The 20,345-nt window shown below is 58.5% G+C and overlaps 2 protein-coding genes across 14 annotated transcripts in view; one reads left to right on the forward strand and one right to left on the reverse strand.

The window, feature by feature from the left end:
- TNRC18 (trinucleotide repeat containing 18) overlaps positions 1-9,062 on the forward strand; it is a 115,710-nt gene extending 106,648 nt beyond the window's left edge. For 5 of the 7 annotated variants that reach the window (XM_037740366.1, XM_037740364.1, XM_037740363.1 and 2 more), the window contains 6 exons: positions 998-1,114; positions 2,183-2,347; positions 3,409-4,754; positions 6,009-6,245; positions 6,437-6,511; positions 7,529-9,062. In XM_037740366.1, coding sequence (XP_037596294.1) covers positions 998-1,114; positions 2,183-2,347; positions 3,409-4,754; positions 6,009-6,245; positions 6,437-6,511; positions 7,529-7,735 — 2,147 coding nt within the window. In that variant the 3' untranslated portion in view covers positions 7,736-9,062. The remainder of the gene's footprint in view (positions 1-997; positions 1,115-2,182; positions 2,348-3,408; positions 4,755-6,008; positions 6,246-6,436; positions 6,512-7,528) is intronic. The other 2 variants (XM_037740361.1, XM_017533747.2) reach the window with 1 other exon arrangement.
- A 2,084-nt stretch (positions 9,063-11,146) lies between these two features.
- The window catches only part of SLC29A4 (solute carrier family 29 member 4), a 29,719-nt gene continuing 20,520 nt past the window's right edge, over positions 11,147-20,345 (reverse strand). For 5 of the 7 annotated variants that reach the window (XM_037740369.1, XM_037740372.1, XM_017533753.2 and 2 more), the window contains 6 exons: positions 19,553-19,627; positions 17,361-17,623; positions 15,354-15,492; positions 15,050-15,237; positions 13,520-13,760; positions 11,147-12,317 (listed from right to left, as the gene is read on the reverse strand). In XM_037740369.1, the coding sequence (XP_037596297.1) occupies positions 12,175-12,317; positions 13,520-13,760; positions 15,050-15,237; positions 15,354-15,492; positions 17,361-17,623; positions 19,553-19,627 (1,049 nt within the window). In that variant the 3' untranslated portion in view covers positions 11,147-12,174. The remainder of the gene's footprint in view (positions 12,318-13,519; positions 13,761-15,049; positions 15,238-15,353; positions 15,493-17,360; positions 17,624-19,552; positions 19,628-20,345) is intronic. The other 2 variants (XR_005201117.1, XM_037740367.1) reach the window with 2 other exon arrangements.

Consider the following 20,345-nt stretch of genomic DNA (forward strand, 5'->3'; position numbering starts at 1 on the left):
TTTGAGACCGAGTTGGCCTGGCTGGCCTCTGCCCGCTTTGGCCTCCCAAAGTGTTGAGATCATAGGTGTGAGCCCCTGTACCCAGCCTTATTTTAGCTTTCTGTGGCTCCGTCTGTCTTCCCAGTGCCCCCTCCTCCTGTTTTTGGGTGCTGTGCTCTTCCTCTCATTAGAATCCCTCAGATGTCTGGGGACCCTGAATGAAGGAGACATCAGCAAGCCAGTGCGAGCTCCGCACTCCCAGTCCTCACAGCGAGTGGGCAGGAATGTTTTGTTAGGGGACCAGGTTCTGCTCAGATTCCCCAAGACTCACATCCTTGGGGATATAGTCTCAGCATCTAGCGTTTGGGAAGGAGGCTGGGCTGTCACCCTTGGTGGGGGGGCATGTCCAGCTTCCTCCCCTGCGCTCGGTGTCCTTCAATTGGGAGCCTCTCTCTGGGATGAACCTCTCAGCTCCTGCCAGCCAGGCCACCCTCAGCCCGTTCAGTGTTGAGGTCTCCCTCAGTCCTGCCTCCGGAGGTGCTTGGGGCCTCTCCAGCCCAAGCCTTCTTAGGATTCTCTTGGGAAAACTACCTCCTCATCATTGGTGCCACCTTCTCCTAGGACATAAAAACCTGCTCCTGCACGTTCATCCCGGCGTCTCTCCCAAAACACCGCCGTCTCCTGCTGCTGCCCTCTGCTTTCCCGTTTTTGGTGTCTTTCAGGGTTGACACCCACGTCCCTCCTTTGCTGTGGTTGTGGGGAGGACTTTGGGTGTGAGCGGGCACAGGTTCATGTGCTCAGTAAGTCAGCTAGAAATGGAAGACCCAGTTCTCCCGCCCAGACGGCCTGGCTGTGACACCCACAGTCTGCACCACTGTATACCCTCTGCCCATGTCCTGCTGCTGTGCCATAGAGACCAGGGCTGCTCCAGGGCTGGTTTCTGCTGTCCCCACTCTCTTGCATCACTTAGGGAGCTGGAGGTTCAAGGACCTCTCCTGAGCCTCCCCTCCTCCCATAGGGTTACTGGACCTGGAGGACGATGGGGACTTGATCACCGTGGAGTTTGACGACGGAGACACAGGCAGGATCCCCCTTTCACACATCCGCCTCCTGCCTCCCGACTATAAGATCCAGTGTAAGTGATGAGCTCATGACACCCAGGCTCCTGCCAGGAGCCACCCACCCTGGCTCTCACCCTCCCAGCCCAGTTCTGGGCTCTGTCTGAAGTCATTTGGAGTGACAGGGGATGGAAATGGCAGAAACCATGGGTGGGGGCTCCCATGAGATCCCAGGGCTCCCAGATCCTGGGTCCCGGGTGTATGAGGACATTCCCAGGCCCATTGGCCCAGGCCATGGGAAGCTGATCAAAAAGTGTTATTGGCCGGGCATAGTGGCTTACGCCTGGAAACTGAGGCGGGCAGATCACCTGAGGTCAGGAGTTGAAGACCAGCCTGGCCAACATGGTGAACCCCTGTCTCTATGAAAAATAGAAAAATTAGCTGGGCATGGTGGTGTATGCCTGTAGTCCCAGCTGCTTGGGAGGCTGAGGTGGGGGGATCGCTTGAACCCAGGAGTTCAAGGCTGCGGTGAGCTGTGATCGCACCACTTTGCTCCAGCTTGGGTGACAGAATGAAACTCAATCTCTAGAAAACAAACAGGCCAGGCCCGGTGGCTTACCCCTGTAATCCCAGCACTTTGAGAGGCCGGGGCAAGCGGATCACATGAGGTCAGGAGTTCAAGACCAGCCTGACCAACATGGAGAAACTCTACTAAATATATAAAATTAGCCGGGTGTGGTGGTACACACCTGTAATCCCAGCTACTCGGAAGGCTGAGGCAGAATAGCTTGAACCCGGGAGGCGGAGGTTGCAGTGAGCTGAGATTGCACCATTGCACTCCAGCCTGGGCAACAAGAGCAAAACTCCATCTCAAAAAAAAAAAAAAAAAAAACCAGCATCTTTATGCACCTGTCCCAGCTCCACAAAGTGTTTTATTTTACTTTATTCGGGAGCCTCTGGCTGCTTGCTGTAGATGGGGCCTCCCCTGCTGGACCTCACAGCCTGTGGCGGGAGACTGCCCGGGGTGAACCACCTGGCGTCAGTTGCTTCCGACCCATCCCTGATCCCCGGGACTGACTAGGGCCTTGGACGCTCCAAGCTGGGGAAGCCAGGCCTGATGAGCCACTCTGTCCTCTGTCCCGCAGGTGCTGAGCCATCCCCGGCACTCCTGGTGCCGAGTGCCAAGCGCCGCAGCCGGAAGACCAGCAAAGACACCGGGGAGGGCAAAGACGGGGGTACAGCAGGGACGGAGGAGCCAGGAGCGAAGGCCCGTGGGCGTGGGCGGAAACCCAGCACCAAGGCCAAGGGTGGTACGTTGGCCTGGGCCCCAGGGCAGGGGTGGGGGCGGGACTCCGTGCCTGCCTGCTATCTCTGTAAGAACTCTGGGCCAGGCGTGGTGGCTCACGCCTGTAATCCCAGCACTTTGGGAGGCCAAGGTAGGCGGATCACCTGAGGTCAGGAGTTCAAGACTAGTCTGGCCAACATGGTGAAACCCTGTCTCTACTAAAAATATAAAAATTAGCCAGGTGTGGTGGCAGGCGCCTGTAATCCCGGCTACATGGGAGGTGGAGGCAGGAGAATTGCTTAAACCCAGGAGGCAGAGGTTGCAGTTGGCCAACATCACACCATTATGCTCCAGCCTGGGCAACAAGAGAGAAACTCTGTCTCCAAAAAAAAATAAAAAACTCTGCACTGTGGGGCTGTTCTGACCAGGTGGCAAATGAGGAAACTGAGGCTGAGGGAAGCAGGTTGATTTCTCAGAGGCAGAGCTGAGCTGCAGTGGCCTGTGTTTCTTTCCAGATTCCAGAGAAAATGCTTCATGCAAGCTGAAAGCAGAGGCTACTAGAGGACCCTCTTTGGGGCCAGTATACCTTAAAGTTGTTACAGGGGAGCTGCTCAGGGAGATCCAAGAGGGCCGCAGCCAGGTTCTGCTTAGGAAGTAGCCCAGGGTTGAAACTAGGCCTTTCTGCCAGGTGTAGTTTCAACCAGGCCTTTCTGCCCACACTCAGGCACGGGGATCACTTGAGCCTAGGAGTTCAAGACCAGCCTGGGCAACATAGTAAAACTATGTCTCTACAAAAAAAAAAAAAAAAAAGATAATACAAAAGTTAGCCAGGCTTAGTGGCACATGCTTGTGACTTCAGGTTACTTGGGAGACTGAGGCAGGAGGATCACATGAGCCCAGGGAGGTTAAGGCTACAGTGAGCTATGATCATGCCACTGCACTCCAGCTTGGGTGACTGAGACCCCATCTCAAGGAAAAAAAAGCATCCCACGAAAGCAGGCCTTTTCTGATGAAAGCCACAGGTCATCTCCTGCCAGGAAGCCCCCACCCCAGCCTCTCATCTGTTTTCTTTTGTATTTTTTGCAGACAGAGCTGCTACCCTGGAGGAGGGGAGCCCAGCAGACGAGGTCCCCAGTACCCCCTCGGCCCTGGAGCCGAGCAGCACCCCAGGTTCCAAGAAGAGCCCCCCAGAGCCTGTGGACAAGCGGGCTAAGGCCCCCAAGGTGCGCCCAGCACCCCCGCAGTCCAGCCCCGCGCCACCCACCTTCACCAGCTGCCCAGCACCCGAGCCCTTTGGGGAGCTGCCAGCCTCTGCCACCGCCCTGGCCCCAGCACCTCTCATCACCATGCCTGCCACACGCCCCAAGCCCAAGAAGGCGCGGGCAGCTGAGGAGTCGGGCACCAAGGGCCCTCGGAGGCCAGGGGAGGAGGCCGAGCTGCTCGTCAAACTGGACCATGAGGGCGTCACGTCACCCAAAAGCAAGAAGGCTAAAGAGGCCCTGCTGCTGCGGGAGGACCCAGGGACTGGGGGCTGGCAGGAGCCCAAGAGCCTCCTGAGCCTGGGCAGCTACCCGCCGACAGCCGGCAGCAGCGAGCCCAAGGCGCCCTGGCCCAAGGCGGTGGATGGGGACCTCGCCCAGGACCCCGGGCCGGGGCTCACGTTCGAGGACTCTGGGAACCCCAAGAGCCCGGACAAGGCCCAGGCTGAGCAGGATGGGGCCGAAGAATCGGAGAGCAGCAGCAGCAGTAGTGGCAGCAGTAGCAGCGGGTCCGAGACAGAAGGGGAGGAGGAAGGCGACAAGAACGAGGACGGGGGCTGCGGCGCCGGGGGCCGAAACTGCAGCGCTGCCAGCTCCAGGGCAGCCTCACCGGCCTCCTCCTCCTCCTCCTCTTCCTCCTCCTCTTCCTCCTCTTCCTCCTCCTCATCTTCCTCCTCTTCTTCCTCTTCCTCCTCATCTTCTTCCTCATCTTCATCTTCCTCCTCTTCCTCGTCGTCCTCCTCCTCTTCCTCTTCGTCCTCGTCCTCCTCCTCCTCCTCCTCCTCTTCCTCTTCCTCCACCACAGATGAGGACTCTTCCTGCAGCTCAGATGATGAGGCAGCCCCTGCCCCCACGGCTGGCCCCTCTGCACAGCCAGCGCTCCCCACCAAGGCCACCAAGCAGGCCGGCAAGGCGCGGCCCTCGGCCCACTCCCCAGGCAAGAAGACACCCGCGCCCCAGCCCCAGGCGCCCCCGCCGCAGTCCGCACAGCCTCTGCAGCCCAAGGCTCAGGCTGGGGCCAAGAGCCGACCCAAGAAGAGAGAGGGTGTCCACCTCCCCACCACCAAGGAGCTGGCCAAGCGGCAGCGCCTGCCGTCTGTGGAGAACCGGCCCAAGATTGCCGCCTTCCTGCCCGCCCGGCAGCTCTGGAAATGGTTCGGGAAGCCCACCCAGGTAACCAAGCTCGCGCCCAGGCGGGGCTGAGGGGCCGGGGGCCTTGTCTTTTGCTGCTGGGCACACATGCGCACAAATATACTACACTCATGCAAACGCACACACACTTGCACATGTATAGAAATGTAGGCACATGCATGCGTGCACATGAACATGTGTATGCCCCACACAGACACGAACATGTGCACACACAGGCACATCCACATGGCAGGACCCAGTGAGAGAAGAGGGTGGTTCACACAGGCTGGCAGCGAGCCCCCAGTGTGCAGTGGTGTGGGGGAGGAGTGCCTGCATGTTCCGGTAGGGGTCCGTGGTCTCTCTCAGGCATCATTTCCAAAGCTGCTCTAGAACCGTGTTGAAGTCTCTCTTAGCCAGCTGCCGTGGCTTAAGTCTGTGATCCCAGCACTTTGGGAGGTTGAGGCGAGAGAATCGCTTAAGCTTGGGAGTTCAAGACTGCAGTGAACTATGATTGTGCCACTACACTCCAACCAGCACGATAGAGTGAGACCTTGTCTTTAAAAAAAATAATAATTTTAGCTGGGCGTGGTGGCTGACGTCTGTAATCCCAGCATTTTGGGAGGCCGAGGTGGGCAGATCACCTGAGGTCAGGAGTTTGAGACCAGCCTGACCAACATGGAGAAACCCCATCTCTACTAAAAATACAGAAATTGCTGGGCATGGTGGCGTCTGCCTGTAATCCCAGCTATTCGGGAGGCTGAGACAGGAGAATCGCTTGAACCTGGGAGGCGGAGGTTGCAGTGAGCCAAGATTGTGCCATTGCACTCCAGCCTGGCCAATAAGAGCGAAACTCCATCTCAAAAGAAATAAATGAATTAATAAATTAAATAAATTAATTAAAATAAATTAACCAGGCATGGTGTGCGCCTGTAGTCTCAGCTCCTCAGATACTGAAGTGGAAGGAGTTCTTGAGCCTAGGAGTTCGTGGCTGCAGTGAGTCGTGATTGCACCACTGCACTCCAGCCTGAGCTGCAGAGTGAGACCCTGTCTCAAAGTCTCTTAGCTGCAGAATGCTTAGGTTCAGTGAAGGCCCTCTTGGAGACCCAGCATGTCAAAGAGGTGGAAGAGAGGCTTCCCCAATTAGAGTGAGACAAGGGGCGCTTCTCTCCCCAGAGTTGGGTAGTGGCTGGCTGAGAGGCCAAGGGCCCGGAGTCCCTAGCGGCCAAGCCTGCAAGGTGGCAGGCTCCTTGGGGCTGGGCCAGGGCCCCCCATGCCCTGACGCTCGTGTTGTTGCAGCGGCGTGGCATGAAGGGCAAGGCCCGCAAGCTCTTCTACAAGGCCATCGTACGCGGCAAGGAGATGATCCGGATCGGGGACTGCGCCGTGTTCCTCTCCGCCGGCCGCCCCAACCTGCCCTACATCGGCCGCATCCAGAGCATGTGGGAGTCGTGGGGCAACAACATGGTGGTCCGAGTCAAGTGGTTCTACCACCCCGAGGAGACCAGCCCTGGCAAGCAGTTCCACCAGGGCCAGGTGAGCCTGTGGTCCCCCCCATCCTGGGCGGCGCAGGGCAGACCTGAGGACCCCCCGACCCCTCCGGGCCAGGCATTCCAGCTGCTGGAGAATCAGTGCCCTCGCCCGGTGGGTCAGCCCTGTTCTGGGACCTGGGTCAGGTGTGGCGGCCCCCAGGCTCACTTACAGCTCCTCCTCTGTCCGCCACATAGCACTGGGACCAGAAGTCCAGCCGAAGCCTCCCGGCGGCCCTGCGGGTCTCCAGCCAGAGGAAGGACTTCATGGAGGTAGGCGGTGGTGGTGAGGGGTGGGGGTGGCTGGCTCCTTCCCGGCAGCTCAGGCAGGGCCAGACTCGGCATCCGTGCCTCTGTCCCCCGTGGTCTGCCTCAGCCCCTGACCTGTCCCTGCCACTCTGAGTGCCTGGCTCCTGTTCTCTGTCTCTCCCGATCTCTGCATCTGTCTCTGGGGTTCTCCTACTCTCCCGGTGTCCTTCTCTGAGTCTCCGGCCAGTCTCGTCCTCTGACTCTGGGTCTCTCCTGGTTTCTGGGTCTCTCCCAACCTCTGTCTTTCAGTCTCTGTGTCTCTCTCGGTCTCTGTCTCTCAGGCTCTGGGTCTCAGTCTTTGAATGTCTCTCGGTTTCTGTCTCTTTTGGACTCTATCTGTCTTGGTCTCTGGGGGCTTATCTGTCTTGGTCTCTGGGTCTCAGTCTGTGTGTCTCTCTGGGTCTCAGTCTCTGGGTCTCTTGGTCTCTTGGTCTCTTAGTCTCTGTCTTAATCTCTGGGTCTCTCTCAGTCTCTGTCTCAGTCTCTGGGTCTCTCAGTCTCTGGGTCTCTGTCTCAGTCTCTGGGTCTCTCTTGGTCTCTGTCTCAGTCTCTGGGTCTCTCTTGATCTCTGTCTCTCTTGGTCTGTCTCTCATTCTCCATGTCTCTTAGTCTCTGGGTCTCTCTTGGTCTCTGTCTCTCTTGGTCTTTGGATCTCTGGGTCTTTGGATCTCTTGGTCTGTCCTGTCTCTCATCTGCTTTCCATCTCTCAGTCTCTGTCTCTCTACTGTTGGTGTGTCTCTCCCTTGGTCTCTGTCTCAGTTCCTGGGTCTCCCTCACCCTCTGTCTCTGTCTCTCCCTTGGTCTCTGTCTCTCTCAGTCTCTCTCTCTTGTTGGTCTGTCTCTCCCTTGGTCTCTGTCTCAGTTCCTGCATCTCCCTCACCCTCTGTCTCTGTGTCTCTGTCCTGGCCCCCGTGGCTCCCTGGGGCTCCCTCGGCCTCTGTGTCCCCCACCTGCCGTCCTGATGTGCCTGTTTGCCTGCAGCGCGCGCTGTACCAGTCCTCGCACGTGGACGAGAATGACGTGCAGACAGTGTCGCACAAGTGCCTGGTGGTGGGCCTGGAGCAGTACGAGCAGATGCTGAAGACCAAGAAGTACCAGGACAGCGAGGGCCTGTACTACCTTGCGGGCACCTACGAGCCCACCACAGGCATGATCTTCTCCACGGACGGCGTGCCCGTGCTCTGCTGAGCCTGCCAGGCCCTGCAGGCACCCAGGGACCCCTCTCCATCACTGCCACGGCGCGGGGACCACGTGCGTTGTGTGCATGTGAGCACGCCTGCGGGCGTGTGCATGGGGCCAGGTATGCACGTGGACGCCCGGGCGTGTGTGTGCATGTGTGTGCCCGTGTGCATGCCACACGCCTCCCGCCCCACCTTCTCACCCCTCAGCGCCCCGAGGACAGGGGCCCCTCTCAGCTGTCAGGGTATGGCTCTGCCATCCCCATCAGGGCAGCCTCGGCCGGAACCGGCCCCTTCCTGCCCAGCACGTTGCAAGCACTTGGCCAGGCCGGCCCTCCAGGCTGCTGCTGCGTGGGGCCCCAGGGGCCCCGAGGCCCATGCAGACTGGGGATTTGGTGGGGAGGGGGCTTCTAAGGAACCAAACTGACGCTTGCTCTAGGCCTCCCGGGCACCCTTAGCACGGAGCCCACCCCATAGCCTCCCAACGTTGCATGGGACGGGGCAGTCCAATGCCAGCCGGCCTCCCTGACCGTGCCAGGCGTCCGGCTCCTACTTTCTCAGGATGGCCTGGACTTGGGGAACAGAGCTGGGTCGGGGTGCAGCCCGGGAGCATCAAAGGCGCCAGGTGGAGGGGGCCCAGCAAAGGCCCACCCTGGCCCAAACCCTCACACTACAGAAAACCCCAATGGTGCTGAAACCCTTGCCCGGCCATGTCCAGCCCCTCCCCGCCCAGGAGGGAGGTGGCACTTCTTAACCTGTACAGTTTTATTGTACCAAGAAAGACTTGCCCCCGCCCCTGTATCATAAGCCTTTAAATGGAGTCAACTTTTTAATTATATATATAAAGATAAATATATATAAATATATATAAATATAAACTTTTTAAAAAAAAAAAAAAAAGCGAACACATTCTGACGTGCAGAATATTATTTTTTATTTCCTGTTAGATTGTAGTGTCTAGCACTGGCCTCACCGGCCTCCCGGTCCCCAGCACACTCCCTGCCCAATCCCCAACCGCGCCAAGTGTACTGTACTCGCCCCCCAGGTTAGATAAGAGTTAGTTAGGGAGAGAAGAGGGAGAGAGGCAGGAGCCGGCCCGAGCCCGTGGTCCCTGCTTGGGCCCCAGAAAGCACTTAACCAGGCCCCAAGCCTTCCAGGGAAACCAAGGTCTCGACCAGACAATCTTGAGGGAAGGAAGCCAGACTTTGGGTTTGTTTTTTGGGGGAATTATTGTTTTTTTAAGTTTCTTTTGGAATTTTGTTTGTTGGCAAATTCTGTGTGATCTTTTTTCATAAAAAAAGAAAAGCAAAGAAAAAGATTTAATTGGAAAAATAAAATTGTTTGGAGTGGTTTATTTCAGGGGCTGGAGCAGGGGTGGTATGTATCTGGGGGGGGATTCTGCCGCATCGGGGCACCGAGAAGCAGGATTCAGCTGGAGGTTGGGTGCCACCCAGACAGGGAGAGTGACCACATGCAGCCATCTAAATCTGAGCTAATCGGCTGGGCGAGGTGGCTCACGCCTGTAATCCCAGCCCTTTGGGAGGCCGAGGCGGGCGGATCACGAGGTCAGGAGTTTGAAACCAGCCTGACCAACATGGTGAAACCCCGTCTCTACTAAAAATGCAAAAATTAGCCAGGCGTGGTGGCGGTGGATGCCTATAGTCCCAGCTACTCAGGAGGCTGAGGCAAGAGACTCCCTTGAAGCCAAGAGACAGGTTGCAGTGAGCCGAGATCGCGCCACTGCACTGTAGCCTGGGCGACAGAGCGAGACTTCACCTCAAAAAGAAAGAAAAAAGCAAAGCTGCATCTGCATGCTCCCAGCCCTGCCTACAACGGAAGAAAACGACACTAATGGTAAGTAAGAGTGGCCTGAAGCCCTCACCTAGATGGGGGTGGACAGCATCTCTGCACTGGGGCCTGGGAAAGCTGTAGGTCGGGGTCTGGCTGCCCAGCGACTATGGCCTGGTCAGTGTGGGTGGCCAGCAGAGGACATTTGGGGCTTTGTGAAGAGGGTAACCCAGGGAGGACAGCTAGCTGGCCTCAGGCAAGGGAAGGGCCTGTCGTGGGCTCTGGGAAACACTCTGGTGTCACCTGGCACAGACTTGGCCCATCTGGCCACACACCTGGGCCCCAGGGAGGATGCCTGCCCTGTGGGTCCTGACGGCTGCAGACCTGGAGCATGTGGTGGCCCTCGTGCCTGCCTTTAAGGGACCCACGTCAAAATGTGGACTAACCCCACTCCTTGGGGAAACTAAGGACAGAACAGGATGGGCGTGTTGGCTCATACCTGTAATCTGGCACATTGGGAGGCCGAGGCAGGACGAACACTTATTGAGGCCCAGAGTTTGAGACCAGCCGTGATGTCACCACTGTACTCCAGCCTGGGCAACAGAGCAAGAGCCTGACTCAGAGAAATTTTAAAAATGAGGCACAGGCCGGGTGTCGTGGCTCACACCTGTAATCCCAGCACTTTGGGAGGCCGAGGCAGGTGGATCACTTGAGGTCAGGAATTCAAGACCAGCCTGGCCAACATGCCAAAACCCTGTCTCTACCAAAAATAATTAGTCTGGCACAGGGGCATGCACCTGTATTTCCAGCTACTTGGGAGACTGAGGCAGGAGAATCACTTGAATCCAGGAGGCGTAGGTTGCAGTGAGCCAAGACTGTACCACTGCACTCCAGCTGGGGTGACAAAGCAAGAGTCCATCTCAGAAATGAAAAAAAAAAGGCACAGCTGGGCACAGTGGCTCATGCCTGTAATCCCAGCACTTTGGGAGGCTGTCAGGAGTTTGAGACCAGGCTGGCCAACATGGTGAAACCCCATCTCTACTAAAAATACAAAAACTTAGCCAGGTGTGGTGTCAGGTGCCTGTAATCCCAGGTACTCTGGAGGCTGAGGGAAGACAATCACTTGAATCCAGGAAGCACAGGTTGCAGTGAGCCGTGATCGCACCACTGCAATCCAGCCTAAGTGACAGAGTGAAACTCCATCCAAAAAAAAAGGCACAGAACAGTGCAGGAATTTGTCCAAAATGCACAGGTCAGCGAAAGGGCTGAGGCTGAAGGCCAGGCGCCTCCAACTCCTAGGACACAGTGCAGTCCCCAAGAGGCTGGGGCCAAGCCTCACTTGCTCTTGTTTCCCTCTTCAAATGGGCTGCATGTGGCCATCCTCCCTGATCCTCATGAAGACTGAGGGATCATCAAGGTGAGCTACAAACCCCAAGTGCTTCCAGCTCCCACCCCACCACCCAGCCCTACCCAGAAACCAAGCCTACCCAGTGTGGGGACACCCTCCTGCTCCCTGACCCACCTCACCCATGGGAAGACCGAGGCCCGGCTTATGCAAGGCGGGTTGATTCCCACTGGGATCCTGCATTGGCCGTCCCAGCCCCCGGCCATGCACAAACTCTGCTTCAAGGCGTTGGTGCAGCAGTCTGCCTTCATCTTTTAATGGCCAGTGCGGTACAGTTAGTGGACAGATGGGTGACGGGACACAGCAGGGGGGTCTGGAAGCGTGGGCCATCCTCCCCCTGGAAGGTCTCTGGAAGGACACCCTTGGAATCCCCCGACAAGGGCCTGGCATTCCAGGGGACCCAGGCTGGAGTGACCCCCAGCCCCTCCCTAGTTGCTAAGCACCTTTGGTCTGTTGGGTCCCTTGCCAGATGAGGGTCAATACCTAGGTCAAGCTGACTCCAGCCAGGGTGTGGGGACCCTGCTTCACAGACCCCAAACTTAGCTATCTCCTCTTATCACAGGCCAGAGAGGCAATGGGGGGTTCCCTAGTCAGGCACAGCCCCCTGGCCTGTGGCATCGTGTGGGTATGTGGGGAGATCCTGACATGCTCGGCTGGCAGCACCACTGTGGTTCCCGAGAGGATGACGCAGACCGCAGGCAGGTCCATTTGGAGCTATTTCTTCATGGCTAACGTGTTTTTTGAGAGAAGCAGTCTCTAAGAGGGAGGAAGGACGGGGGAAGCCTGAGGGTGCCAAGGCGGGGGGCTGCCCCTCTCCTCAGGGCTCCAGGGTTCATGAAGAAGGGTCCCTGGTGGAGGCTAGGCCAGGCGGTGCCCTGATCAGGGCGGTCACGGGGTGCGCACATGGGCGGCTGTCTGCTGTCCTGGGTGGGGACAGTGGTGCCTGCGACCCCACAGAGTGCTGGCTGGGCTGGCGCTGGGGCCGCTGGACATAGATGGAAGGTAGAGGCAGGTGTGAGACCAAACACAGAACACAGTGCTGGGCAGAGCCCTGGGTCGCAGAAACACGTTCCGGTCCTGGAAGGACGCTGTAGAACTTCAGGGTGGGGGAGGGCTGGACCCAGAGGGGGTGGCGCTGCTGGCACAGGGGAGGCTCAGGGGCCCCGCAGGCACTGAGGTGGGGACGGGGGAGGGGCCCTCTTGCCTTGGGGCCCCTGGTCGGGCCCTCAGTGTCCTTGGCAGTAGGTGGGGCTGGCTCAGAGGCCTTCAAGGACAGAGCTGTTAGCAGTGGAGGCGTGGAGGCAGCTGCCGTGGGCGTCGCGGGTGAGGCTGTAGGTGCAGTAGGCCACGGCGGAGCCCAGCGTCAGCCCCGACATGTAGGACACAGTCATGGTATTCCCTGTGGACGACACTGGCCTGAGGGGGGTGGGGGCGGGGGCGGCCACAGGGTGGCCACGGCTGCTCAGGTGTCAGGAGCGATGACAGCTGCCAGCTCCTGGAGCCCGTGACACCCACACCAACCGCGCCGCCCCTCCAGGACTGCTGCCCCCTTGCTCCTCCTTGGGAACACACTCCCCGGATCCTGTTCTTCCTCGTTCCTTCTCCCTGAGGCCATCTACTCTGTGCCCCAGGCCTCGCCTGCTTCTCTGGGTCCCCAGACTGGAGTGCAGTGGCACAGTCATAGCTTCCTGCAGCCTTGACCTCCTTGGCTGATCCTCCCACCACAGCCTCCGGAGTAGCTGGGACCACAGGCACACACCACCACGCCTGGATAATTTTGAAAAATTATAGAAACTTACACTGCCCAGGCTGGTCTCAAGCTCCGGGGCTCAAGTGATACTCCTACCTGGGCCTTTCAAAATGCTGGGACTACAGTCCTGTGCCAGTGTCCGGCCTCGTCCCTCCCCATTTTAATCTCCAGTCTCAGCCAGGCCAGGCGGCTCACGCCTGTCATCGCAGCACCTTGGGAGGCCGAGGCGGGCAGATCACGAGGTCAAGAGTTCGAGACTAGCCTGGCCAACATGGTAAAAACCCGTCTCCACTAAAAATACAAAAATTAGCCGAGTGTGGTATAGTCCCAGCTTCTCTGGAGGCTGAGGTTGCAGTGAGCTGTTATCATGCCACTGTACTCCAGCCTGGACAACAGAGTGACTCTCCATCTCAAAAAAAAAAAAAAAAATTTGTAGAGAGGGTCTCACTGTGTTGCCCAGGCTGGTCTTGAACTCCTGGACTTAAGCGATCTGCCCACCTTGGTCTTCCAAAGCGCTGGGATTGCAGGTGTGAACTGCTGCACCCGGCCCTGGCTGCGTCCATATCTGGACAGTCAGCCTCACAGCACAGGGAGCGTTGTTTTGTCCCCACTTCGTCCCCAGTGCCTTGAAAAGCACTTGGTCCACAGGAGGGGCTCACCAAGTAGTTGTGGAAGGAATGAATGAGTGAATGAATTAATTGAGTGAAGAATGTCCCCACACATACAGCCTCCCAGACGCTGACTCGAACCCCTGGAACCCAAATGCACCTTCTCATGGTCTGGCCTAGGTTTCTTCAAGAGGGGGGCATCATGCTGCTGGGAGGAGCCCCCCGACGCCCCATGGGCCTCACCTGCCAGCTCCCGCTGCTTGGGGCTCACTTTGCCAGCCGCCAGGATCATGGGCACGCTGCCGAAGTAGCCGTTGCTGATGCCCATGAGCAGCGAGAAGATGCAGGGCCAGGCGGGGTGGCGGAGGGTGGGCGTGCCGCTGGGGTAGACGCACAGGATGAAGAGAGGGATGAAGACCACCCGCAGACAGGAGCAGGCCAGCAGGTGGGTGCCCCGCCAGTCCACTGGCAGGGCTGCCAGGATCTGTGGAGAGCCAGGCACATAGGTGCCCTGCCCCAGCTGCAGGGCCCCCTCCCCTCACACCCCCAGCCCCAAACATTCCTGGCCCCATCCAGCTCAGCCTGCGCCCCAGCCCTTCTCCGGATCACCCCTCTAAAATCCCTCAAATTGGCCAGGTGCCGTGGCTCACACCTGTAATCCCAGCACTTTGGGAGACCAAGACAGGTGGATCACATGAGGTCAGGAGTTTGATATCAGCCTGACCAACGTGGTGAAACCCCATCTCTACTAAAAATACTAAAATTAACTGGGCATGATGGAGGACGCCCGTAATCCCAGCTACTCGGGAGGCTGAGGCAGGAGAATTGCTTGAACCTGGGAGGTGGAGATTACATTGAGCTGAGATCAAACCATTGCTCCAGCCTAGGCAAGAGAATGAGACACTGTCTCAAAATAAATAATCCCCCAAATTACAGAGTGAGACTCTATCTCTAAATAAATAATCCCCCAATTCCACTTAAATTTTTTTTTCCTTAAAGTCAGGGTATTGCTTTATCACCCAAGCTGGAGTGCAGTGGCACGATCATGGCTCACTGCAGCCTCCAACTCCTGGACTCAAGCAATCCTCCCACCTCAGCCTCCCAAGTAGCTAGGAATACAGGCATAGGCCACCACGCCTGGCTAAATGGGTTTTTTTTTTTTTCTCTTTTTGAGACAGAGTCTCACGCTGTCGCCCAGGCTGGAGTGCAGTGGCACGATCTCAGCTCACTACACCCTCCACCCCCTGGGTTCAAGTGATTCTCCTGAGTAGCTGGGATTACAGGCATGCACTACCACACCCAGCTAATTTTTGTATTTTCAGTAAACACGGGGTTTCACCATGTTGGCCAGGGCAGTCTCAAACTCCTGGCCTCAAGTGATCTACCCATCTCGGCCCCCAAAAGTGCTGGGATGACAGGCGTCATCTAGCCATTTCTTTGAGCCATTTCTCAGTGTCTCTGCCCTCTCTGGGTCCCCTCTGGGCCACCATCCTGTGCTCATCCCGGGGGGGGGCCTGTGACTGTGGGGCAAGAAGGTGAGCGCCACGCCTGTCCTCTGGGATGCAGCTGACACTCCAGAGCACCCCAGTGGGATCAGGCCAGGACCGCCCTCCACGGGACACTGTCCAGGATGGTGCCAATGTGTGACTCTTGCCCTTTCCAGCCGGGAGCCCCAGGCATCCTTCACTCAGAACCCTCCCCGGATGGGCCAGGGCCTCCCCATCACCCTCACCGAATGGCATCCCCCTACACCGGGCAGGATGGATGGCTCACCTTGCCCACGAAGTCTGACAGGTTGAACACAGCCATGATGAGGATGGGCAGCCACTCGCCCAGGATGCAGTGCCGGATCTCAGACTCGAGGCCGGGGAACAGGCATAGGGTGATGAAGTAGGTCACGGCGATGGAAAGCATGTCAGCCCAGATCACTCGCGCCACCACGTAGCGGTGCAGCAGCAGGGCTAGGGGCAGCGGGGGGGAGGGTGAGAGGCAGTGTCCACAAGGACCCTTGCCTGCTTCCCCCACCCCCTGCCTGGATGCCACCGCCAGGGCTGCAGAGGGACCCCTTGGCACTCACCTCTGAAGGTGGGCCAGCTGTGCTGGACCCTGGGCCGTGGCACGTCAAAGCGCATGTAGGCACCGCCGCTGCTGGTCACCTCGTGGGCTGGGCTATCCTTTGGGGACCCGCTGGGGGCCAGGGCTGTGGCTGGGTGCTCCTGGAGGGAGGACAGAGTGGGATGGGGTTTGGGTGGAGGGGAGGACAGGAGACACAGGCCAGAGATCCCGGCCCAATCAGAAGAACTGCCACACTGAGGCTGATGCTGACATTCAGGTGGCACCTACTATGTGCAGACCCCCCTCCCCCTGCCATCTCACTTTATCATCAAGGTGTCTCACTTCACATTTCTGTTTTAGAGAGAGGTCTTGCTCTGTTGCCCAGGCTGGAATGCAGTAGCGCAGTTACAGCTCACTGCAGCCTTGACCTCCTGGACTCAAGGGATCCTCCCGCCTTAGCCTCCCAATAGCAGGACCACAGCCCTGTGCTATCACCCCAGCTAATTTTTTTTTTTTTGGGGCTGTGTTTTCTTTTTTGTAGAGACAGGGTCTTGCTGTGTTGCCCAGGCTGATCTCAAACGCTTGAGCTCAAGCGATCCTCCCATCTCGGCCTCCTGTATAGCTGGGATTGCAGGTGTGAGCCACCGTGCCTGGCTGTCTCTCACTTCCAAGGCAGCAAATTCCAACTTGTCACTCCTGAGAACCCGCTACAAGCTTCTGACCAAACCAAGCAGACCACCCAGTTCCCAACCTTGCCCAGAAGCCCCTTGAGAGTTCCATGATCCCCTTGCTTCTCCCCTCCCCCAAACACACGGAGGTCCTCCCAGCCTCTGAGCCACAGCACACGCTTTTCCCTCTGCCCCAACACCCTTCCTGTAGGTCAGGTCTCAGCCCAAAAGCCCCTCCTCGGGCAACCTCCCTGACTATAAGAGGGGCATGCCCCTGCCCTGGCTTGTCCCCTTTTCATCCTGGGCCCCTCTCTGGGTCTGGGGGCTCCCCTGGGGACAGTGTTTCTGGCTCCCTTCAGTGTCCCCAGCCAAGGGCCCAGGTGACTCACTGGATCAAGGCCTGCACGACCATTCTGGTTCCGGACTCTCAGGAACAAGGACCAGTGACTCCCCCAACCCCACTCTTCACGGCCTGGCACTCCTGACCTCACCCTGCAGGTATCCCCAGGCTGCACAGCTGCTGACCCTGAGCCTGGGGGGGCTGTATAGTGCTGCTGCCACCAGAGGGCACCCCAGTCCCCCAGGACAGCTGCCTGCCCAGAGGTGGTGGGACAGGATCACCCCCCGACAGGGGCTGTCTGTGCTGGGGACCCCACAGGGACAGTGCCTCTCTGTGGTGACAAGGAAACCCAGCAAAGACCAGGGCCACAGAACAAAGCTCCTGGCCCTCCCTTTCTGCCTATCGCCACCTGGGAGACCACTCCCTTTCCTGGCTGGCATCTTCTATGGGAAGTTCTGGGGGGCCATGCCATGCCCCCTCGGGGAACCCAGGGTTATCCCTGAGCCCTGATTTTCCTCCTGGTGTCCCGTCTCTAGGGAGGAAGGATGAGCTTCCTAGAGAGTTAGCTGCCAGGCTGAGCCTGCAGGAAGGACCCCCAATGTGGGGTGGCACAGCCAGGAGGGCCGAGAGCCCCAGAACAAATGTGGGCTGTCCCAGGGATGGAAACTTTAGTGTACATCATGTGGGGTGTATCACTGCGGACAGGGACCATGCAGCCCCATGCCGAGGGACACGGCAGCTGGGCAGAGCCCCTGACCACAGATGTGGGTGGGATGAGCCTCAGGCCACAGGACATGAGGAGCCACTAAGAACCCACACCTGAGTCCACAGAATAAAGGTGGCTGGTGGGAAGGGGCCTCCACCACAGCAGGAGGCCTCAGCCTGGGATGCAGGGGAGGGACTCGGACCCAGGTGGCATGTACTTCCCGACCTGACCTCGTGGTGGGGACAGAGGAGGGGACAGAGGAGGGGACAGAGGAGGGGACAGAGGAGGGAACCCAGGTGGGAAGCGCACACTTACGAAGTGGACATCCCCGGCGGCGACATCGTGGTGCACGCGGTAGCCAGAGCTTGTGCCCAGGCCCGGCCTGCCCCGGCAGTTGTCGCGGGGCCGCGTGGTGTAGAAGAGCACGAAGCGGCTACGTCGTACCAACAGGTGCAGCAGGAAGCAAAGCATCTCCAGCGCCACCGACACCAGGAAGAAGATGAGCGTGCTGGCGCGCTCGTCGGGCAGCAGCAGCTTCGTGAGGATGCGGCTCAGAGAGATCATCACGCCTGCCGTGCCTGGAGGGCGCGCACCGAGGGCCTGGGCCTGATCCACCCTCCTCCTGCACCGCGGGCCCCGCCCACACAAGGCCCCACCCTCCACCCAGAGGCTCCTCCCACTAGCACTGGCCCATCCACACACAGATCCTGCCCCACCTACCACCCACAGGCCCCTCCCACCCAACCAGACCTGCTCCACCAGCCCCTCCCAGCACAGCTGCATCCCCTCAACTCAGCCTTGCCCCCACTAGGCCCCGCCCAGCCCCATCCACCCCCCCCTCAGCTCAGCCCAACTACAGCCCACCCCATTCGGCTACACCCCCACTCAGCCCCACCCAGCTCCATCACACCCCAGCTCAGTTCCCCCGCCACCCCTGCCCTGCTCCATCTCAACCCGCACTCAGCTCCTCCCCCACTCAGCCCCACCCAGCTCCATCACACCCCCCACTCAGTTCCGCCCCACCCTCTCCCTCAGCTCCCTGCCCTACCTCCCTTCCCAGTCCTGCCTCCTGTCACTCTGAGTCCTGAGTCCGGTCTCTGCGGCCCCAACTACAGGTCCCCCCAGCCCCGCCCCAGCCACAAGAGGAACTGCCCACAGGAGCTGCCCCTCACAGCTGTCCCTCCCCATCACACACCCCCACCATGGGGCATTTATCCAGTGCCTGCTCGGAGGACCCAGTGGGGCCAGGATGACACCCGGGCAGGGGGCGGAAAGGAATGGAACCGAAGCGGGCAGAGGTGGGGGACAGTTAGAGGACCCCTGTCCCGTTGTGGGAGGTCTTTGACACCGAGGTCTGCAGGACAGGGCTGGGAGTGCAGCCTGGGGAGGGTGTTCCTGGTGGAGGGGTGACTGTGAGCTCAGTGCTCATGTTTGAGGCTCTGGAAGCTGTGACTGGGCTCTCGAGGCCGGAAGGGAGGGCCGTGGGGTGGGCAGGCTGCGGGTTTTTCTCTTAGTGTGGCCATGGGCCACTGCCCAGTGTGAGGTAAGGTGGATCAGGGCCATGGTGGGCCACCCCTGGAGGATGGGCAGGGCCCTCAGCTGCATAAACCACCAGACACCAATGTGCCAGCTCAATTCTGCACCTATTCTGGCCCAGCCGTACTACAAAATCTACCAGCCAGTGACAGGAACCAAGACCTCACAGATGGGAGTCTGGGAGCTCCAGGGCATCTGGCCAACCTCAGCACCAGGCAGAAGGTTGCAGAACCCCCCTCAAGGGGAGAAACGAGCCAGACCCACGTGGGTCTTGACCTGGGGTTTCTGCTTCCTGTCTGGACAGCACTGACCCTGGCTGGTCCAGGCATAGAATGAAGACTGGGAACCCTTAGAGGAAGGGGCTTCAGTGCACAGTGTCGGTGCCAGGGGCCAGTGCTGCCCCTCTGCAGGGGCTGGAGCCCAGGGCACAGACCTAGGACTTGGAGAGGGCCAGGTGTCATGTAAGGTTCAGGCATGAGCAAGGGGGTGCCATTTGCTAAGAAGGGCAGGTGTGAGTGGCAGGGTGGGTGGAGAAGACATGAGTTTGAGAAGCCTGTGAGACACCCACATGGGGTGCCAAGCACGGGGTGGCTGGTGCGTCTGTGGCTGCAAGGAGAACATGGTGCTGTAGGCATGGCGTGATGTCCACGACACACGCACACGCAGACTTACAAAATGCACACCTAGCCACATGCTGAGAGAGGCATCAGCTTCTCCTAACACCAAAGATCACAGGCCCCAGAAACACAGCATACACATGCGTGTGCCCATGTCCCTCCCATGGGGGAGTCCACCTCCTTTCTCCCCCAGCCAGGCCAGGAAAGATGGTGATCGCTGTCCCTAGTTCACTCTGCCCAGGGATTGTGAGCCTTCCTCCTAGACCGGGCACATCATGGGGAGTTCCTGGGAAGAAGCTTCCAAAGCCCAGGGCAGCCCAGCGCCCCCTCCCCAGGGTTTCTGCAGATACTCACTCTCCCCGGTCATCACCCCCTGTGTGTACCGCTTGGGCAGCATCCCCGTGTACCCGTAGAAGCTGGATTGCTGCACTTGAGAGAGAGAGAGAGAGAGGAAAAACCCAGAGACACCATTATCACCTGTCAACTTGGGCGAAATTCACTAGCTTGAGGGAACTATTTTGGTAGACAAGGGTGCGTAAACAGCTATTAATGCCACTAATGGCAGAGAGATTTAACACAGCAGTAGGAACACACAACCGGTGTACCCTTGCAGTCAGCCAGGGTCACTGACAAGCTCTGGCGGTTGAAACGTCTGCAGAAATGACACCTCACTTCTGGGAAGGCAGTGAAAAGCCCGCATGGACTTTCAACCTTTCTTCTTCCCATGGGCAGGGACAGAAGATGCCATGTGTTATGGATTAGGGAGAGGACTGTCTGCCTGAGGCCCTGAGAGACCATGTGGAGCCGAACATCCTTCACCCTCCAGACAGGAGAGGCAGCAAGAGTGAGCAGCCAGCCTTGTTCTATGGAGCCATTGAGATTTTGGAGCTAATGTGTATACAGCAATACCCTCTCTCATCCTACCTAATACAGCCAGAAATCCATCAGGATCTAGGGGAAATAAAAGTACACAGGTCCATACCTTGAGGTCTAGCAAATCCATGCCTGGAAGTAGCCTTGGGGGCAGTCTTTGTCTAACTAAAATCTGGTTAAGGCTGGGCACAGTGGATCACACCTGTAATCCCAGTGCTTTTGGAGGCTAAGAAGGGAGGATCGCTTGAGTCCAGGAGTTCAAAACTGGCCTGGG

Source organism: Cebus imitator, unplaced genomic scaffold (genome assembly GCF_001604975.1).
Source record: "Cebus imitator isolate Cc_AM_T3 unplaced genomic scaffold, Cebus_imitator-1.0 Scaffold82, whole genome shotgun sequence".
NCBI lineage: Eukaryota > Metazoa > Chordata > Mammalia > Primates > Cebidae > Cebus > Cebus imitator.